At 52.9% G+C, this 21328-nt stretch overlaps 1 protein-coding gene across 1 annotated transcript in view; it reads right to left on the minus strand.

Annotated features, from left to right (window-relative positions):
- Window positions 1-21328, minus strand: part of LOC143975739 (uncharacterized) — a 165285-nt gene that overhangs the window by 109540 nt on the left and 34417 nt on the right. The window contains exon 4 of the mRNA XM_077478239.1: window positions 16633-16715. Within this exon, the coding sequence (XP_077334365.1) occupies window positions 16633-16715 (83 nt within the window). The remainder of the gene's footprint in view (window positions 1-16632; window positions 16716-21328) is intronic.

Consider the following 21328-nt stretch of genomic DNA (forward strand, 5'->3'; position numbering starts at 1 on the left):
CCACGTCTACGGACCTTCCTTTATCCAGATACACCACTTCTACGGACCTTCCTTTATCCAGATACACCACGTCTACGGGCCTTCCTTTATCCAGATACACCACGTCTACGGACCTTCCTTTATCCAGATACACCACGTCTACGGACCTTCCTTTATCTAGATACACCACGTCTACGGGCCTTCCTTTATCTAGATACACCACGTCTACGAGCCTTCCTTTATCTAGATACACCACGTCTACGGACCTTCCTTTATCTAGATACACCACTTCTACGGACCTTCCTTTATCCAGATACACCACGTCTACGGGCCTTCCTTTATCTAGATACACCACGTCTACGGGCCTTCCTTTATCCAGATATACCACGTCTACGGGCCTTCCTTTATCCAGATACACCACGTCTACGGACCTTCCTTTATCTAGATACACCACGTCTACGGGCCTTCCTTTATCTAGATACACCACGTCTACGAGCCTTCCTTTATCTAGATACACCACATCTACGGGCATTCCTTTATCTAGATACACCACGTCTACGGGCCTTCCTTTATCTAGATACACCACATCTACGGACCTTCCTTTATCTAGATACACCACGTCTACGGGCCTTCCTTTATCTAGATACACCACGTCTACGGGCCTTCCTTTATCTAGATACACCACATCTACGGGCCTTCCTTTATCTAGATACACCACATCTACGGGCCTTCCTTTATACAGATACACCACGTCTACGGACCTTCCTTTATCTAGATACACCACGTCTACGGACCTTCCTTTATCTAGATACTCCATGTCTACGGACCTTCCTTTATCTAGATACACCACGTCTACGGACCTTCCTTTATACAGATACACCACGTCTACGGATCTTCCTTTATCTAGATACACCACGTCTACGGACCTTCCTTTATCTAGATACACCACGTCTACGGACCTTCCTTTATCTAGATACTCCATGTCTACGGACCTTCCTTTATCTAGATACACCACGTCTACGGACCTTCCTTTATACAGATACACCACGTCTACGGACCTTCCTTTATCTAGATACACCACGTTTACGGACCTTCCTTTATACAGATACACCACGTCTATGGACCTTTCTTTATCTAGATACACCACGTCTACGGGCCTTCCTTTATCCAGATACACCACGTCTACGGGCCTTCCTTTATCCAGATACACCACGTCTACGGGCCTTCCTTTATCTAGATACACCATGTCTACGGGCCTTCCTTTATCCAGATACACCACGTCTACGGGCCTTCCTTTATCCAGATACACCACGTCTACGGGCCTTCCTTTATCTAGATACACCATGTGTATGGGCCTTCCTTTATCCAGATACACCACGTCTACAGGCATTCCTTTATCCATATACACCACGTCTATGGGCCTTCCTTTATCTAGATACACCACGTCTACGGGCCTTCCTTTATCCAGATACACCACGTCTACGGGCCTTCCTTTATCTAGATACACCATGTGTATGGGCCTTCCTTTATCCAGATACACCACATCTACGGGCCTTCCTTTATCCATATACACCACGTCTACGGGCCTTCCTTTATCTAGATACACCACGTCTATGGGCCTTCCTTTATCTAGATACACCACGTCTACAGGCATTCCTTTATCCATATACACCACGTCTACGGGCCTTCCTTTATCTAGATACACCACGTCTATGGGCCTTCCTTTATCTAGATACACCACGTCTACGGGTCTTCCTTTATCTAGATACACCATGTGTATGGGCCTTCCTTTATCTAGATACACCACGTCTATGGGCCTTCCTTTATCTAGATACAACACGTCTACGGGTCTTCCTTTATCTAGATACACCACGTCTCCGGGCCTTCCTTTATCTAAATACACCACGTCTCCGGGCTTTCCTTTATCTAGATACACCACGTCTACGGGCCTTCCTTTATCTAGATACACCACGTCTACGGGCCTTCCTTTATCTAGATACACCACGTCTACGGGCCTTCCTTTATCTAGATACACCACATCTACAGGCCTTCCTTTATCTAGATACCCCACGTCTTCAGACCTTCCTTTATCCAGATACACCACATCTACGGACCTTCCTTTATCTAGATACACCACGTCTACGGGCCTTCCTTTATCTAGATACACCACGTCTACGGGCCTTCCTTTATCTAGATACACCACGTCTACGAGCCTTGCTTTATCTAGATACACCACGTCTACGAGCCTTCCTTTATCTAGATACACCACATCTACGGGCCTTCCTTTATCCAGATACACCACGTCTACGGACCTTCCTTTATCTAGATACACCACGTCTACGGGCCTTCCTTTATCTAGATACACCACGTCTACGGACCTTCCTTTATCTAGATACACCACGTCTACGGGCCTTCCTTTATCTAGATACACCACGTCTACGGGCCTTCCTTTATCTAGATACACCACATCTACGGGTCTTCCTTTATCCAGATACACCACGTCTACGGACCTTCCTTTATCTAGATACACCACGTCTACGGGCCTTCCTTTATCTAGATACACCACGTCTACGGGCCTTCCTTTATCTAGATACACCACGTCTACGGGCCTTCCTTTATCTAGATACACCACGTCTACGGGCCTTCCTTTATCTAGATAAACCACGTCTACGGACCTTCCTTTATCTAGATACACCACGTCTACGGGCCTTCCTTTATCTAGATACATCACGTCTACGGGCCTTCCTTTATCTAGATACACCACATCTACGGGCCTTCCTTTATCTAGATACACCACGTCTACGGGCCTTCCTTTATGTAGCGTCTTCAGACCTTCCTTTATCCAGATACACCACATCTACGGGCCTTCCTTTATCTAGATACACCACATCTACGGGCCTTCCTTTATCTAGATACACCATGTCTACGGGCCTTCCTTTATCCAGATACACCACGTCTACGGGCCTTCCTTTATCTAGATACACCACGTCTACGGGCCTTCCTTTATCTAGATACACCACGTCTACGGGCCTTCCTTTATGTAGCGTCTACGGGCCTTCCTTTATCTAGATACACCAAGTCTACGGGCCTTCCTTTATCTAGATACACCACATCTACGGACCTTCCTTTATCTAGATGGCAACTCACCTCCTCATAGAAGGTTAATAGATTGGTTTGGCAAGAACGATTCTTCATGAATCCATGCTGATTACTGCTAATGATACCATTCTCATTACTAAAATCTTGTATACAGTCCCTTATCATCCCCTCCAAGAGTTTACATACTATTGATGTTGGGCTGACTGGTCTGTAATTCCCAGGGATGTATTTTGGGCCCTTTTAAATATTGGTGCTACATTGGCTTTTCTCCAATCAGCTGGTACCATTCCAGTCAGTAGACTGTCAGTAAAAATTAGGAACAATGGTCTGGCAATTACTTGACTGAGTTCCCCAAGTACCCTTGGGTGCAAGCCATCTGGTCCCAGTGATTTATTAATGTTAAGTTTCCCAAGTCTAATTCTAATTCTGTCCTCTGTTAACCATGGAGGTGCTTCCTGTGATGTGTCCTGAGGATAAACACTTTGGTTACTGAAGCCCCCCGATTCCCTCGTGAAGAATGAGGAGAAGAATAAATTCAATACCTTCACCATCTCCCCATCCTTTGTAACCAGATGTCCTTCCTCATTCTTTACGGGGCCAATATGGTCTGTCCTCCCTTTTTTTGCTGTTTACATACTTAAAGAATTTATTGGGATTTTTTTGCTCTCCTCCGCTATGTGTCTTTCGTGTTCTATCCTAATTGTATTCTTACATTTCCTGTTGCATTCATTATAAAGTCTGAATGCTGATGATGATCCCTCAAACTTGTATTTTTTGAAGGTCTTCTCCTTTGCTTTTATATACATTTTTACATTGGAGTTAAGCCATCCAGGACTTTTGTTCACTCTTTTAAATGTATTACCAAATGGGATGCATTGGCTAATGCCCTTATTTAATATACTCTTAAAGCAAACCCATCTCTCCTCCGTCTTCTTTGTTCCTAATATTTTATCCCAATTAAATGCCTTATAGCAAGGTTCGTAGTTTAGGGAAGTTGGCTCTTTTGAAATTCAGTGTCTTAGAATTCCCCTTATGGTTCCTATTTGTGTGATTTATATGGAAGCCAATTGACCTGTGATCGCTGTTCCCTAAATTGCCCCGTATTTCCACATCTGTGATCAGGTCTGTATTGTTGGTAATCAGTAGATCCAGCTTTATTTCTAGTTGGTGCGTCTACCATCTGACCCATGAAATTGTCCTGCAAGACATTTAGGAACTGGCGAGCCTTAGATGAATGTGCGGTTCCCTCCGCCCAGTCTATGTCTGGATAATTAAAATCACCGATTATGATAACACTTCCCATCCTTGCTGCTAATCCAAATTGTGATAGGAGATCCATCTCCCCTTCTCCCTCATGTTAGGGGCCTATAGCATACTCCCAGTATTATTTCCCCCTTAGCTTCACCCCTTTGGAGTTCTACCCATAAGGATTCCACCTCCTCCCTAGCTCCCTTAGTGAGGTCATCTCTCACATTCACTTGTACATTATTCTTGATATATAGGCATACCCTTATCCTTTTGAGGGGACCATGAATGCCAACATGTACTGTGACATACTGAAGCAGAGCATGATCCCCTCCCTTCAGAGACTGGGCCGCAGGGCAGTATTCCAACATGATAATGACCCCAAACACACCTCCAACACCACCACTGCCTTGCTAAAGAAGCTGAGGGTGAAGGTGATGGACTGGCCAAGCATGTCTCCAGACCTAAACCCTATTGATCCTCTGTGGGACATCCTCAAACGGATGGTGGTGGAGGGGAAGGTCTCCAACATCCACCAGCTCCGTGATGTCCTCATGGAGGAGGGGAAGAGGACTCCGGTTGTTATGGATTGTTTAATACTTTGATTAAATGACTATTTTCTATTATATAAAGATATATGTTGAATCTCCTTACTCAAAATGCTTCACCTAGAGACCCCCCTCCCATCGGAGAGAGTCCAGGAGTCCACAAGCCATCATCAGAAAACCTGGATGAAACTGGCCAGGACCCCTTAGATAAGAGTCCTCCAATCTCTGCTTGACAGCACAGAATACACCTGAGATGATGCTTTGCAAACAATGAGCCGTCTCTTACTATAAAGGGGGCTATATGCCCAGAGCCAGGGCCGGATTAACATAGGGGCTATTGGAGCTGCAGCTCCAGGCCCCTTTCTCAAGATAGGCCCATTTGCCCCAAAAAAAAAAAAATCAATAAAAAATAAAACAGATGTACTTCTAGGATTGTAGCTTGGCGATCAGGAGTCACAGTGACCCCACATTTGGTGGGTAGGTAGCTAAAGACCCCCTCCAGCACTGGTTAAAATATGGGGCCTCTATCATCTGTTCCGGAGATACGGGGCTGCTTGCGCAGCCTGTCAGAAGCTGCATACAGAGCGGCAGTATAAATACAAGCTTTAACACTCTGCAGCAGACGGAGAGGATGACCTCACACTGCTTATAATAATTATTTGTATATTACTTATGATAATTAACCCCTTGCCACCCAGACCCATTCTGAGACTTCTCTCCTACATGTAAAAATTATCATTTTTTTATGCTAGAAAATGACTCAACTCTCAAGCTTTATATATTGTTTTAGCAGAGACCCTGTGGAATAAAATGGTGGTCTTTGCAACTTTTTATGTTACATGATATTTTTGGTGGCGTATGTAACCTGTGTGTATCTGGCTCTGATACTAACCAGTGCCTACCCAGGGACTGACTAGTATCTCTCCCCAGTCTGTCCCCACACACCCTCTCACCCGCTGACCTGTGAATGGGGCGATCACTCCTGCAGTGTTATTGTGTTCTGCCAGTCAATACAATGATTAGTGTTGCTAACTATAGCTGGCAGCACTGATTGTTTTGGGGAAAACCTGACAGGCTGGTTGTACTCAAGTCAGTTAATAGGTTGACTTGTGTAAAACCAGATAGCCCATACATAGATCGACTATGGCTGGTCTCTGCTTAAAGCGGAGGTCCACCCTAAAGTGGAGCTTCCACTCATCGGAACCCTCCCCCCCTCCGGCGCCACAATTGGCACCTTTCAGGGGGGGAGGGGGGTGCAGGTACCTGTACAGTACAGTTATCTGCACCCACTTCCGGCGTAGATTCTGCAGAAGCTACGCCCCTTTCCGCAGAATCTACGCTGCTTTCCGAAGGTCCCCCGCTACATGCTGGGAAATACACAGGTCCCAGAGACTGCGGGGACCATCATTATTGCGCAGCGCGACTCGCGCATGCGCCGTAGGGAACTGGGAAATGAAGCCGCAAAGCTCCACTTCCTGATTCCCATACCCAAGATGGCGGCGGCAGCACCCGAGAGACGATCGAGAGATCAGCTTCGGGTGCCGACATCGCGGGCGCGCTGGGCGGGTAAGTGTCATTATTTTAAAAGTCAGCAGCTGCAGTATTTGTAGCTGCTGGCTTTAAAAAAAAAACGGTGGACTCCCGCTTTAATAGGTGTCATTTCAATCCATGTCTGGCCCGATTAACCACTACGCAGTCCCTAAACATCCTTCCACAAACCTTTACATTTTTCCTTCCCAGATTACTTCATCTTCCTCTCCCATACATAGTGCTCACTGTCATACTCTCCACACTTTTCTCCTATACATAGTGCCCACTGTCATACCCTCCACACTTCTCTCCTATACATAGTGCCCACTGTCATACTCTCCACACTTCTCTCCTATACATAGTGCCCACTGTCATACTCTCCACACTATTCTTCTATACACAACGCCCTCTGTCATATCCTACACACTCCTCTCTTGTACATAGTGCCCAGCGTCATACCCTCCCTCCACACTCCTCTCCTGTAATTACTGCTTACTGTCATACTCTCCACACTTCTCTCCTATATATACTGCTCACGGTCATACTCTCCACACTTCTCTCCTATACATAGTGCCCACTGTCATACTCTCCACACTATTCTTCTATACACAACGCCCTCTGTCATATCCTACACACTCCTCTCTTGTACATAGTGCCCAGCGTCATACCCTCCCTCCACACTCCTCTCCTGTAATTACTGCTCACTGTCATACTCTCCACACTTCTGTCCTATACATAGTGCCCACTGTCATACTCTCCACACTATTCTTCTATACACAACGCCCTCTGTCATATCCTACACACTCCTCTCTTGTACATAGTGCCCAGCGTCATACCCTCCCTGCACACTCCTCTCCTCTTACTGCTTACTGTCCTACTCTCCACACTTCTCTCCTGTACATAGTGCCCACTGTCATACCCTCCACACTCCTGTACATAGTGCCCACTGTCATACCCTCCACACTCCTCTACATATTGCTCACTGTCATACCCTCCACACTCTTCTCTTATACATAGTGCCCAATGTCATACCCTCTACACTCCTCTGCTGTGCATACTGCCCACTGTCATACCCTCCACACTCCTCTCCTGTACATAGTGCCTTCTGCCATACCCTCTGCACTCCTCTCATGTACATAGTGCCCACTGTTAGACCCTCTACACTCCTCTCCCTCACCTGCACATACTTCTCCCTTTTATACCATCCATACTCCTCTCCTATGCCTCTTACCCACAAAAACTGTTCTTTAAAATTATACTGAATATCCTCAATGTTACCAGCTCTAGAATGGGCACTTTTGTCAGTTCAACTAAAGGAAATCTCACAGTCCTCATATTTGTTCTGCCCCATTATTAGTACTTATTTCATTTTGTAATTACTATTGTGATGTATAGAGGAACACGGGGGGATGTCAGCTACTCTAAATATAGCACTTGTAAAAAAAACACCCTGAAAATATTTGTGAAATATTGACAACTATTCACTTAGGCACTGCCCAAGGGCCACAGGGTCAGTAGGGGGCCCCATGAGAGGCTCCTGTGATAGTAAAGCGGTAGTAAACTTTTCTATCATTACTACTTTTTAGAGGCTCAGCATATTAGCACATTAGGGTACACTTAAATTGTCAGACCAAGCCCTCCAGTGCTGTGCTGTGCTCAGTCCGGCGGGGCCCGGGCACTTCCATCTTCACCCGGACTTCCTTCTGGGTTCTGTGCCTTCGGTCACTTGCCTTGGCCAGGCTGCGTTGATGTCATTCCCACACATGCTCATGTGCGTCCTCTCTCTCCCATCCCCCCCTTTCTCTCTCATCCTCCCTCCCTTAACCCTCACACCTCTATCATCCCCTTTCTCTCTCTCTTATCCTCCCTTTCTCTCTTTAATTTAATTTGTTATAACAAAAAATAGTTAGCATTTTTATTTATTTATTGTTTATAAAAGGCCCCACCAAACTCCTCAGCACCAGGCCCATGATGTTCTTAATCTGGCCCTGCCCAGAGCAATAAAGGAAGCTTTTCACTGAACAGTGTGTGTCAGCGTACTCCTTCTAAACATGCATGCATGGACATTTGAATTAGACCAGGTGCAGATAACTCGGCCAGAGATTTGTCTGGGATCCAAAACACATCGACAACCTGTGAAGCTCTGCTGACCTCCATGCCCAAGAGGGTGAAGGCAGTGCTGGAAAATAATGGCGGCCACACAAAATATTGACACTTTTTGGGTCCAATTTGGACATTTTCACTTAGGGGTGTACTGACTTTTGTTGCCAGCGGTTTAGACATTAATGGCTGTGTGTTGAGTTATTTTGAGGGGACAGGAAATTTACACTGTTATACAAGCTGTACACTCACTACTTTACATTGTAGACAAGTGTCATTTCTTCAGTGTTGTCACATGAAAAGAGAGAAGAAAACATTTACAGAAATGTGACTGAGGGGTGTACTTACTTTTGTCACATACTATATAATTTATTTATTAGATGTGCCACTTAGGGAGGATTTCCTTTTAGATTTCTATTCTTTAGTCTAATGGCTGACTAAGAATGTCATCCGCTGCCGATCACGGCTCCCTTAACACCTGTAAATGCTGGAGGTGGATCTATAGAAGGTCTATCAGTTGGACACGTCGGTGTGATCATTATGCACAACTATCTATGTGAAGCGCATCTACCTAGACTACCTGCTGGTGTCCCACGGGGGCTACTGTGGGGATCTCAATAAATGGCATTTGGAACTTGCATGAGGTTCAGCAGGTTCTTATTTGTACATTAAGGAGAAGTCCAGCCTGAGCTCGTTAGGCTGGGCACCTCCTATGGGTCCAGGAGGAAAGTTTTCAGCAGAGAGAAGTGTGAAGACCACTCTCCGCTGACGTCACGGATATCAGTCCAGGCACCGTCTCATCCCGAATCTCTGGGAGTCCGCCAGGTGCCTGGACTGATAGCCGTCTCATCCCGACTCTGGGAGTCCGTCGGGTGCCTGGACTGATAGCCGTCTCATCCCAACTCTGGGAGTCCGTCGGGTGCCTGGACTGATAGCCGTCTCATCCCGACTCTGGCAGTCCGCCAGGTGCCTGGACTGATAGCCGTCTCATCCCGACTCTGGCAGTCCGCCAGGTGCCTGGACTGATAGCCGTCTCATCCCGACTCTGGCAGTCCGCCAGGTGCCTGGACTGATAGCCGTCTCATCCCGACTCTGGGAGTCCGCCAGGTGCCTAAACTGATAGTCGTCTCATCCCGACTCTGGCAATCCGCCAGGTGCCTGGACTGATAACCGTCTCATCCCGAATCTCTGGCAGTCCGCCAGGTGCCTGGACTGATAGCCATCTCATCCCGACTCTGGCAATCCGCCAGGTGCCTGGACTGATAGCCGTCTCATCCCGACTCTGGGAGTCCGCCAGGTGCCTGGACTGATAACCGTCTCATCCCGACTCTGGGAGTCCGCCAGGTGCCTGGACTGATAACCGTCTCATCCCGACTCTGGCAGTCCACCAGGTGCCTGGACTGATAACCGTCTCATCCCGACTCTGGGAGTCCGCCAGGTGCCTGGACTGATAGCCGTCTCATCCCTAATCTGGCAGTCCGCCAGGTGCCTGGACTGATAACCGTCTCATCCCGACTCTGGCAGTCCGCCGGGTGCCTGGACTGATAGCCGTCTCATCCCGACTCTGGCAGTCCGCCGGGTGCCTGGACTGATAGCCGTCTCATCCCGACTCTGGGAGTCCGCCAGGTGCCTGGACTGATAGCCGTCTCATCCCGACTCTGGCAGTCCACCAGGTGCCTGGACTGATAGCCGTCTCATCCCGACTCTGGCAGTCCACCAGGTGCCTGGACTGATAACCGTCTCATCCCGACTCTGGGAGTCCGCCAGGTGCCTGGACTGATAGCCGTCTCATCCCGACTCTGGGAGTCCGTCGGGTGCCTGGACTGATAGCCGTCTCATCCCGACTCTGGCAGTCCACCAGGTGCCTGGACTGATAGCCGTCTCATCCCGACTCTGGGAGTCCACCAGGTGCCTGGACTGATAGCCGTCTCATCCCGACTCTGGCAGTCCACCAGGTGCCTGGACTGATAACCGTCTCATCCCGACTCTGGGAGTCCGCCAGGTGCCTGGACTGATAGCCGTCTCATCCCGACTCTGGGAGTCCACCAGGTGCCTGGACTGATAACCGTCTCATCCCGACTCTGGGAGTCCGCCAGGTGCCTGGACTGATAGCCGTCTCATCCCGACTCTGGGAGTCCGTCGGGTGCCTGGACTGATAGCCGTCTCATCCCGACTCTGGGAGTCCGCCAGGTGCCTGGACTGATAACCGTCTCATCCCGACTCTGGGAGTCCGCCAGGTGCCTGGACTGATAACCGTCTCATCCCGACTCTGGGAGTCCGCCAGGTGCCTGGACTGATAGCCGTCTCATCCCGACTCTGGCAGTCCACCAGGTGCCTGGACTGATAACCGTCTCATCCCGAATCTCTGGGAGTCCGCCAGGTGCCTGGACTGATAGCCGTCTCATCCCGACTCTGGGAGTCCGTCGGGTGCCTGGACTGATAGCCGTCTCATCCTGACTCTGGGAGTCCGCCAGGTGCCTGGACTGATAACCGTCTCATCCCGACTCTGGGAGTCCCCCAGGTGCCTGGACTGATAGCCGTCTCATCCCGACTCTGGCAGTCCACCAGGTGCCTGGACTGATAGCCGTCTCATCCCGACTCTGGGAGTCCACCAGGTGCCTGGACTGATAGCCGTCTCATCCCGACTCTGGCAGTCCACCAGGTGCCTGGACTGATAGCCGTCTCATCCCGACTCTGGCAGTCCACCAGGTGCCTGGACTGATAGCCGTCTCATCCCGACTCTGGCAGTCCACCAGGTGCCTGGACTGATAGCCGTCTCATCCCGACTCTGGGAGTCCACCAGGTGCCTGGACTGATAGCCGTCTCATCCCGACTCTGGCAGTCCACCAGGTGCCTGGACCGATAACCGTCTCATCCCGAATCTCTGGGAGTCCGCCAGGTGCCTGGACTGATAGCCGTCTCATCCCGACTCTGGGAGTCCGTCGGGTGCCTGGACTGATAGCCGTCTCATCCTGACTCTGGGAGTCCGCCAGGTGCCTGGACTGATAACCGTCTCATCCCGACTCTGGGAGTCCGCCAGGTGCCTGGACTGATAGCCGTCTCATCCCGACTCTGGCAGTCCACCAGGTGCCTGGACTGATAGCCGTCTCATCCCGACTCTGGCAGTCCACCAGGTGCCTGGACTGATAACCGTCTCATCCCGAATCTCTGGGAGTCCGCCAGGTGCCTGGACTGATAGCCGTCTCATCCCGACTCTGGGAGTCCGTCGGGTGCCTGGACTGATAGCCGTCTCATCCTGACTCTGGGAGTCCGCCAGGTGCCTGGACTGATAACCGTCTCATCCCGACTCTGGGAGTCCCCCAGGTGCCTGGACTGATAGCCGTCTCATCCCGACTCTGGCAGTCCACCAGGTGCCTGGACTGATAGCCGTCTCATCCCGACTCTGGGAGTCCACCAGGTGCCTGGACTGATAGCCGTCTCATCCCGACTCTGGCAGTCCACCAGGTGCCTGGACTGATAGCCGTCTCATCCCGACTCTGGCAGTCCACCAGGTGCCTGGACTGATAGCCGTCTCATCCCGACTCTGGCAGTCCACCAGGTGCCTGGACTGATAGCCGTCTCATCCCGACTCTGGCAGTCCACCAGGTGCCTGGACTGATAGCCGTCTCATCCCGACTCTGGGAGTCCACCAGGTGCCTGGACTGATAGCCGTCTCATCCCGACTCTGGCAGTCCACCAGGTGCCTGGACTGATAACCGTCTCATCCCGAATCTCTGGGAGTCCGCCAGGTGCCTGGACTGATAGCCGTCTCATCCCGACTCTGGGAGTCCGTCGGGTGCCTGGACTGATAGCCGTCTCATCCTGACTCTGGGAGTCCGCCAGGTGCCTGGACTGATAACCGTCTCATCCCGACTCTGGGAGTCCGCCAGGTGCCTGGACTGATAGCCGTCTCATCCCGACTCTGGCAGTCCACCAGGTGCCTGGACTGATAGCCGTCTCATCCCGACTCTGGCAGTCCACCAGGTGCCTGGACTGATAACCGTCTCATCCCGAATCTCTGGGAGTCCGCCAGGTGCCTGGACTGATAGCCGTCTCATCCCGACTCTGGGAGTCCGTCGGGTGCCTGGACTGATAGCCGTCTCATCCTGACTCTGGGAGTCCGCCAGGTGCCTGGACTGATAACCGTCTCATCCCGACTCTGGGAGTCCCCCAGGTGCCTGGACTGATAGCCGTCTCATCCCGACTCTGGCAGTCCACCAGGTGCCTGGACTGATAGCCGTCTCATCCCGACTCTGGCAGTCCACCAGGTGCCTGGACTGATAACCGTCTCATCCCGAATCTCTGGGAGTCCGCCAGGTGCCTGGACTGATAGCCGTCTCATCCCGACTCTGGGAGTCCGTCGGGTGCCTGGACTGATAGCCGTCTCATCCCGACTCTGGGAGTCCGTCGGGTGCCTGGACTGATAGCCGTCTCATCCCGACTCTGGGAGTCCGTCGGGTGCCTGGACTGATAGCCGTCTCATCCCGACTCTGGGAGTCCGTCAGGTGCCTGGACTGATAGCTGTCTCATCCCGACTCTGGGAATCCGCCGGGTGCCTGGACTGATAGCCGTCTCATCCCGACTCTGGGAGTCCGCCAGGTGCCTGGACTGATAGCCGTCTCATCCCGACTCTGGCAGTCCGCCAGGTGCCTGGACTGATAGCCATCTCATCCCGACTCTGGGAGTCCGCCAGGTGCCTGGACTGATAGCCATCTCATCCCGACTCTGGGAGTCCACCAGGTGCCTAAACTGATAGTCGTCTCATCCCGACTCTGGGAGTCCGCCAGGTGCCTGGACTGATAGCCGTCTCATCCCGACTCTGGGAGTCCGCCGGGTGCCTGGACTGATAGCCATCCCATCCAGACTCTGGGAGTCCGCCAGGTGCCTGGACTGATAGCCGTCTCATCCCGACTCTGGCAGTCCACCAGGTGCCTGGACTGATAGCCGTCTCATCCCGACTCTGGCAGTCCGCCAGGTGCCTGGACTGATAGCCGTCTCATCCCGACTCTGGGAGTCCGCCGGGTGCCTGGACTGATAGCCATCCCATCCAGACTCTGGGAGTCCGCCAGGTGCCTGGACTGATAGCCGTCTCATCCCGACTCTGGCAGTCCACCAGGTGCCTGGACTGATAGCCGTCTCATCCCGACTCTGGCAGTCCACCAGGTGCCTGGACTGATAGCCGTCTCATCCCGACTCTGGCAGTCCGCCAGGTGCCTGGACTGATAGCCGTCTCATCCCGACTCTGGGAGTCCGCCAGGTGCCTGGACTGATAGCCGTCTCATCCCGACTCTGGGAGTCCGCCAGGTGCCTGGACTGATAGCCATCTCATCCCGACTCTGGGAGTCCGCCAGGTGCCTGGACTGATAGCTGTCTCATCCCGACTCTGGGAGTCCGCCGGGTGCCTGGACTGATAGCCGTCTCATCCCGACTCTGGGAGTCCGCCAGGTGCCTGGACTGATAGCCGTCTCATCCCGACTCTGGGAGTCCGTCAGGTGCCTGGACTGATAGCCGTCTCATCCCGACTCTGGCAGTCCACCAGGTGCCTGGACTGATAGCCATCTCATCCCGACTCTGGCAGTCCACCAGGTGCCTGGACTGATAGCCGTCTCATCCCGACTCTGGGAGTCCGCCAGGTGCCTGGACTGAGTCCGCCAGGTGCCTGGACTGATAGCCGTCTCATCCCGACTCTGGGAGTCCGCCAGGTGCCTGGACTGATAGCCGTCTCATCCCGACTCTGGGAATCCGCCAGGTGCCTGGACTGATAGCCGTCTCATCCCGAATCTCTGGGAGTCCGCCAGGTGCCTGGACTGATAGCTGTCTCATCCCGAATCTCTGGGAGTCCGCCAGGTGCCTGGACTGATAGCCGTCTCATCCCGAATCTCTGGGAGTCCGCCAGGTGCCTGGACTGATAGCCGTCTCATCCCGAATCTGGGAGTCCGCCGGGTGCCTGGACTGATAGCCGTCTCATCCCGACTCTGGAAGTCCGCCGGGTGCCTGGACTGATAACCGTCTCATCCCGACTCTGGGAGTCCGCCGGGTGCCTGGACTGATAGCCGTCTCATCCCGACTCTGGGAGTCCGTCGGGTGCCTGGACTGATAGCCGTCTCATCCCGACTCTGGGAGTCCGTCGGGTGCCTGGACTGATAGCCGTCTCATCCCGACTCTGGGAGTCCGTCGGGTGCCTGGACTGATAGCCGTCTCATCCCGACTCTGGGAGTCCGTCGGGTGCCTGGACTGATAGCCGTCTCATCCCGACTCTGGGAGTCCGTCGGGTGCCTGGACTGATAGCCGTCTCATCCCGACTCTGGGAGTCCGTCGGGTGCCTGGACTGATAGCCGTCTCATCCCGACTCTGGGAGTCCGTCGGGTGCCTGGACTGATAGCCGTCTCATCCCGACTCTGGGAGTCCGTCGGGTGCCTGGACTGATAGCCGTCTCATCCCGACTCTGTAAGTCCGCCAGGTGCCTGGACTGATAGCCGTCTCATCCCGACTCTGGGAGTCCGCCGGGTGCCTGGACTGATAGCCGTCTCATCCCGACTCTGGGAGTCCGTCGGGTGCCTGGACTGATAGCCGTCTCATCCGGACTCTGGGAGTCCGTCGGGTGCCTGGACTGATAGCCGTCTCATCCGGACTCTGGGAGTCCGTCGGGTGCCTGGACTGATAGCCGTCTCATCCGGACTCTGGGAGTCCGTCGGGTGCCTGGACTGATAGCCGTCTCATCCCGACTCTGGGAGTCCGTCGGGTGCCTGGACTGATAGCCGTCTCATCCCGACTCTGGGAGTCCGTCGGGTGCCTGGACTGATAGCCGTCTCATCCCGACTCTGGAAGTCCGCCAGGTGCCTGGACTGATAGCCGTCTCATCCCGACTCTGGGAGTCCGCCAGGTGCCTGGACTGATAACCGTCTCATCCCGACTCTGGGAGTCCGCCGGGTGCCTGGACTGATAGCCGTCTCATCCCGACTCTGGGAGTCCGCCGGGTGCCTGGACTGATAGCCGTCTCATCCCGACTCTGGGAATCCGCCGGGTGCCTGGACTGATAGCCGTCTCATCCCGACTCTGGGAATCCGCCGGGTGCCTGGACTGATAGCCGTCTCATCCCGACTCTGGGAGTCCGCCGGGTGCCTGGACTGATAGCCGTCTCATCCCGACTCTGGGAGTCCGCCAGGTGCCTGGACAAATAGCCGTCTCATCCCGACTCTGGCAATCCGCCGGGTGCCTGGACTGATAGCCATCTCAGCCCCCCCCAGTGAGCCTCTACCACACAACCCAGCGCTCCATTGATTGACAGGCAGTGGCTCTCTGCTCACGGAGCTCTGAAAACTGAGTGAAGAAGCGCAGGGGGACCGATGCTGCATCCACCTAGGTGCAGTAACCCTTATTCCCACACAGAGGCGAGCCAGGGCTGGTACTCACGCAAGGGTTCCATCAGGCTCATGCACTTCCCCTGGAGCAGCGAGTTCTTTTCACTCCTCCTCCATAGGGCCCTGCTGAGGGAAACGCATCAGTATGGAAAACACCTTCTCTGAGCCCAATCAACATACGTCACTTCCAGCAATTGATGGGGCACTGAAGAGGAATTGGGTTTAGCAGCCTCCAGAACCCCGATCCAAAGACTTTTGGAGCAGAGGATTCCGGCAGCAGTAACTCCAAGCTAGTATGCACCACATGTTCCAGAAAGCCCACCGTGTGCCATGCCTTTCTGCCCCTTCGGAACACCCCTTCTGCAGTATATCCCTCTACCTGCATAAAGAAGCCTTCAACCCCTTCACTGCCACAAGGCCTAAGGTGTCAGAGAACCGCCCCAAGCTGGCCAGGTCAGAGCGCTCTGCTGTAAACGCATGGCTGCTTCGGTAAACTTACATCACATTGGTGCTCCAGGGCATTTGCGATTAGATTAATAGCAATGACCAGTCGCTGAGAAGCCTCCAATCAAACCACTTCATTCAAAAAGTTCAGACCCCGGGGGATGAAACTAAACCCCATATCCCCCATCCCCCATCATAGAAATAAATCAATGAAATAATAACACAAAGAAAGTAAAAAAGTGCAAACATGGTCCGGCCACTTGTAAAAAGTGATTTGCGGCAGAGAAAGGTTAAAGGTCAGATACCGAACCCCAAATGCCACATACCTGAAAATTCTGCGTCAGTCCATCTTCCGTGTTCACGGGGCTTCCAGGGTGACGAGGAGTGGGGTGTCCCTCTATGTATCCACCTACAGAGAACACACACTCTTTAATATTAGGTGCCACTTAGCAGTTTGCATGGGACAAAGCTTATAAATAGCAGGACCTTGAATTATTATCATGTACAATCCACTTTAAATTGCCACATCACAGCCACCAATCACTATTCTCCTCTAGACTGGATGGACATGGAGGAGATCAGAGAACTACCATTCACTATTCTCCTCTAGACTGGATGAACATGGAGGAGATCAGAGAACTACCATTCACTATTCTCCTCTAGACTGGATGAACATGGAGGAGATCAGAGAGCCACCATTCACTATTCTCCTCTAGACTGGATGAACATGGAGGAGATCAGAGAACTACCAATCACTATTCTCCTCTAGACTGGATGAACATGGAGGAGATCAGAGAGCCACCATTCACTATTCTCCTCTAGACTGGATGAACATGGAGGAGATCAGAGAACTACCAATCACTATTCTCCTCTAGACTGGATGAACATGGAGGAGATCAGAGAACTACCATTCACTATTCTCCTCTAGACTGGATGAACATGGAGGAGATCAGAGAACTACCAATCACTATTCTCCTCTAGACTGGATGAACATGGAGGAGATCAGAGAGCCACCATTCACTATTCTCCTCTAGACTGGATGAACATGGAGGAGATCAGAGAACTACCAATCACTATTCTCCTCTAGACTGGATGAACATGGAGGAGATCAGAGAACTACCATTCACTATTCTCCTCTAGACTGGATGAACATGGAGGAGATCAGAGAACTACCAATCACTATTCTCCTCTAGACTGGATGAACATGGAGGAGATCAGAGAACTACCAATCACTATTCTCCTCTAGACTGGATGAACATGGAGGAGATCAGAGAACTACCAATCACTATTCTCCTCTAGACTGGATGAACATGGAGGAGATCAGAGAACTACCAATCATTATTCTCCTCTAGACTGGATGAACATGGAGGAGATCACACCACCCCAAAGCCCCAACCGCCACCAATACAGCACCAGACCACCCCAATCCTCACTATTACAGGACCAGACCACCCCTGACCAGCCCACCACTATTAAAATAACCAGACCACCTCAGTCCCCCAGCACACCTCTATTACAGGAAGAGCCCACCGCTGACCAACCCAGCTCTATTCAGAACCAGACCACCTCTGACCCCCAACCCACCTCTATTCAGGACCACACCACCTCTGACCCCCAACCCACCTCTATTCAGGACCAGACCACCTCTGACCCCCAACCCACCGCTATTCAGGACCAGACCACCTCTGACCCCCAACCCACCTCTATTCAGGACCAGACAACCTCTAACCCCCAACCCACCTCTATTCAGGACCAGACCACCTCTGACCCCCATCCCACCTCTATTCAGGACCAGACAACCTCTAACCCCCAACCCACCTCTATTCAGGACCAGACCACCTCTGACCCCCATCCCACCTCTATTCAGGACCAGACCACCTCTAACCCCCAACCCACCTCTATTCAGGACCAGACAACCTCTGACCCCCAACCCACCTCTATTCAGGACCAGACCACCTCTGACCCCCAACCCACCTCTATTCAGGACCAGACCACCTCTGACCCCCAACCCACCTCTATTCAGGACCAGACCACCTCTGACCCCCAACCCACCTCTATTCAGGACCAGACCACCTCTGACCCCCAACCCACCTCTATTCAGGACCAGACCCCCTCTGACCCCCAACCTACCTCTATTCAGGACCAGACCACCTCCGACCCCCAACCTACCTCTATTCAGGACCAGACCACCTCTGACCCCCAACCCACCTCTATTCAGGACACGACAACCTCTGACCCCCAACCCACCTCTATTCAGGTCCAGACCACCTCTGACTCCCAACCCACCTCTATTCAGGACCAGACCACCTCTGACCCCCAACCCTCCTCTATTCAGGACCAGACCATCTCTGACCCCCAACCTACCTCTATTCAGGACCAGACCACCTCTGACCCCCAACCCACCTCTATTCAGGACCAGACAACCTCTGACCCCCAACCCACCTCTATTCAGGACCAGACAACCTCTGACCCCCAACCCACCTCTATTCAGGACCAGACAACCTCTGACCCCCAACCCACCTCTATTCAGGACCAGACCACCTCTGACCCCCAACCCACCTCTATTCAGGACCAGACCATCTCTGACCCCCAACCCACCTCTATTCAGGACCAGACCACCTCTAACCCCCAACCCACCTCTATTCAGGACCAGACAACCTCTGACCCCCATCCCACCTCTATTCAGGACCAGACAACCTCTGACCCCCAACCCACCTCTATTCAGGACCAGACCCCCTCTGACCCCCAACCCACCTCTATTCAGGACCAGACCACCTCTGACCCCCAACCCACCTCTATTCAGGACCAGACAACATCTGACCCCTAACCCACCTCTATTCAGGACCAGACAACCTCTGACCCCCAACCCACCTCTATTCAGGACCAGACCACCTCTGACCCCCAACCCACCGCTATTCAGGACCAGACCCCCTCTGACCCCCAACCCACCTCTATTCAGGACCAGACAACCTCTGACCCCCAACCCACCTCTATTCAGGACCAGACCACCTCTGACCCCCAACCCACCTCTATTCAGGACCAGACCACCTCTGACCCCCAACCTACCTCTATTCAGGACCAGACCACCTCTGACCCCCAACCCACCTCTATTCAGGACCAGACCACCTCTGACCCCCAACCTACCTCTATTCAGGATCAGACAACCTCTGACCCCCAACCCACCTCTATTCAGGACCAGACCACCTCTGACCCCCAACCCACCTCTATTCAGGACCAGACCATCTCTGACCCCCAACCCACCTCTATTCAGGACCAGACCACCTCTGACCCCCAACCTACCTCTATTCAGGATCAGACAACCTCTGACCCCCAACCTACCTCTATTCAGGATCAGACAACCTCTGACCCCCAACCCACCTCTATTCAGGACCAGACCACCTCTGACCCCCATCCCACCTCTATTCAGGACCAGACAACATCTGACCCCCAACCCACCTCTATTCAGGACCAGACAACCTCTGACCCCCAACCCACCTCTATTCAGGACCAGACCACCTCTGACCCCCAACCCACCTCTATTCAGGACCAGACCATCTCTGACCCCCAACCCACCTCTATTCAGGACCAGACAACATCTGACCCCCAACCCACCTCTATTCAGGATCAGACAACCTCTGACCCCCAACCCACCTCTATTCAGGACCAGACCATCTCTGACCCCCAACCCACCTCTATTCAGGACCAGACAACATCTGACCCCCAACCCACCTCTATTCAGGACCAAACCACCTCTGACCCCCAACCCACCTCTATTCAGGACCAGACCACCTCTGACCCCCAACCTACCTCTATTCAGGACCAGACAACCTCTGACCCCCAACCCACCTCTATTCAGGACCAGACCACCTCTGACCCCCAACCCACCTCTATTCAGGACCAGACCATCTCTGACCCCCAACCCACCTCTATTCAGGATCAGACAACCTCTGACCCCTAACCCACCTCTATTCAGGACCAGACCACCTCTGACCCCCAACCCACCTCTATTCAGGACCAGACCATCTCTGACCCCCAACCCACCTCTATTCAGGACCAGACCACCTCTGACCCCCAACCCACCTCTATTCAGGACCAGACAACCTCTGACCCCCAACCCACCTCTATTCAGGACCAGACCACCTCTGACCCCCAACCCACCTCTATTCAGGACCAGACAACATCTGACCCCCAACCCACCTCTATTCAGGACCAGACAACCTCTGACCCCCAACCCACCTCTATTCAGGACCAGACCACCTCTGACCCCCAACCCACCGCTATTCAGGACCAGACCCCCTCTGACCCCCAACCCACCTCTATTCAGGACCAGACAACCTCTGACCCCCAACCCACCTCTATTCAGGACCAGACCACCTCTGACCCCCAACCCACCTCTATTCAGGACCAGACCACCTCTGACCCCCAACCTACCTCTATTCAGGACCAGACCACCTCTGACCCCCAACCCACCTCTATTCAGGACCAGACAACCTCTGACCCCCAACCCACCTCTATTCAGGACCAGACCACCTCTGACCCCCATCCCACCTCTATTCAGGACCAGACTACCTCTGACCCCCAACCCACCTCTATTCAGGACCAGACCACCTCTGACCCCCAACCCACCTCTATTCAGGACCAGACAACCTCTGATCCCCAACCCACCTCTATTCAGGACCAGACCACCTCTGACCCCCCACCCACCTCTATTCAGGACCAGACCACCTCTGACCCACAACCCACCTCTATTCAGGACCAGACCACCTCTGACCCACAACCCACCTCTATTCAGGACCAGACCACCTCTGACCCCCAACCCACCTCTATTCAGGACCAGACCACCTCTGACCCCCAACCCACCTCTATTCAGGACCAGACAACCTCTGATCCCCAACCCACCTCTATTCAGGACCAGACCACCTCTGACCCCCCACCCACCTCTATTCAGGACCAGACCACCTCTGACCCACAACCCACCTCTATTCAGGACCAGACCACCTCTGACCCACAACCCACCTCTAT

This window comes from Lithobates pipiens, unplaced genomic scaffold (genome assembly GCF_037356315.1).
Source record: "Lithobates pipiens isolate NorthernLeopardFrog02 unplaced genomic scaffold, aLitPip1_a1.2 Scaffold_13, whole genome shotgun sequence".
NCBI lineage: Eukaryota > Metazoa > Chordata > Amphibia > Anura > Ranidae > Lithobates > Lithobates pipiens.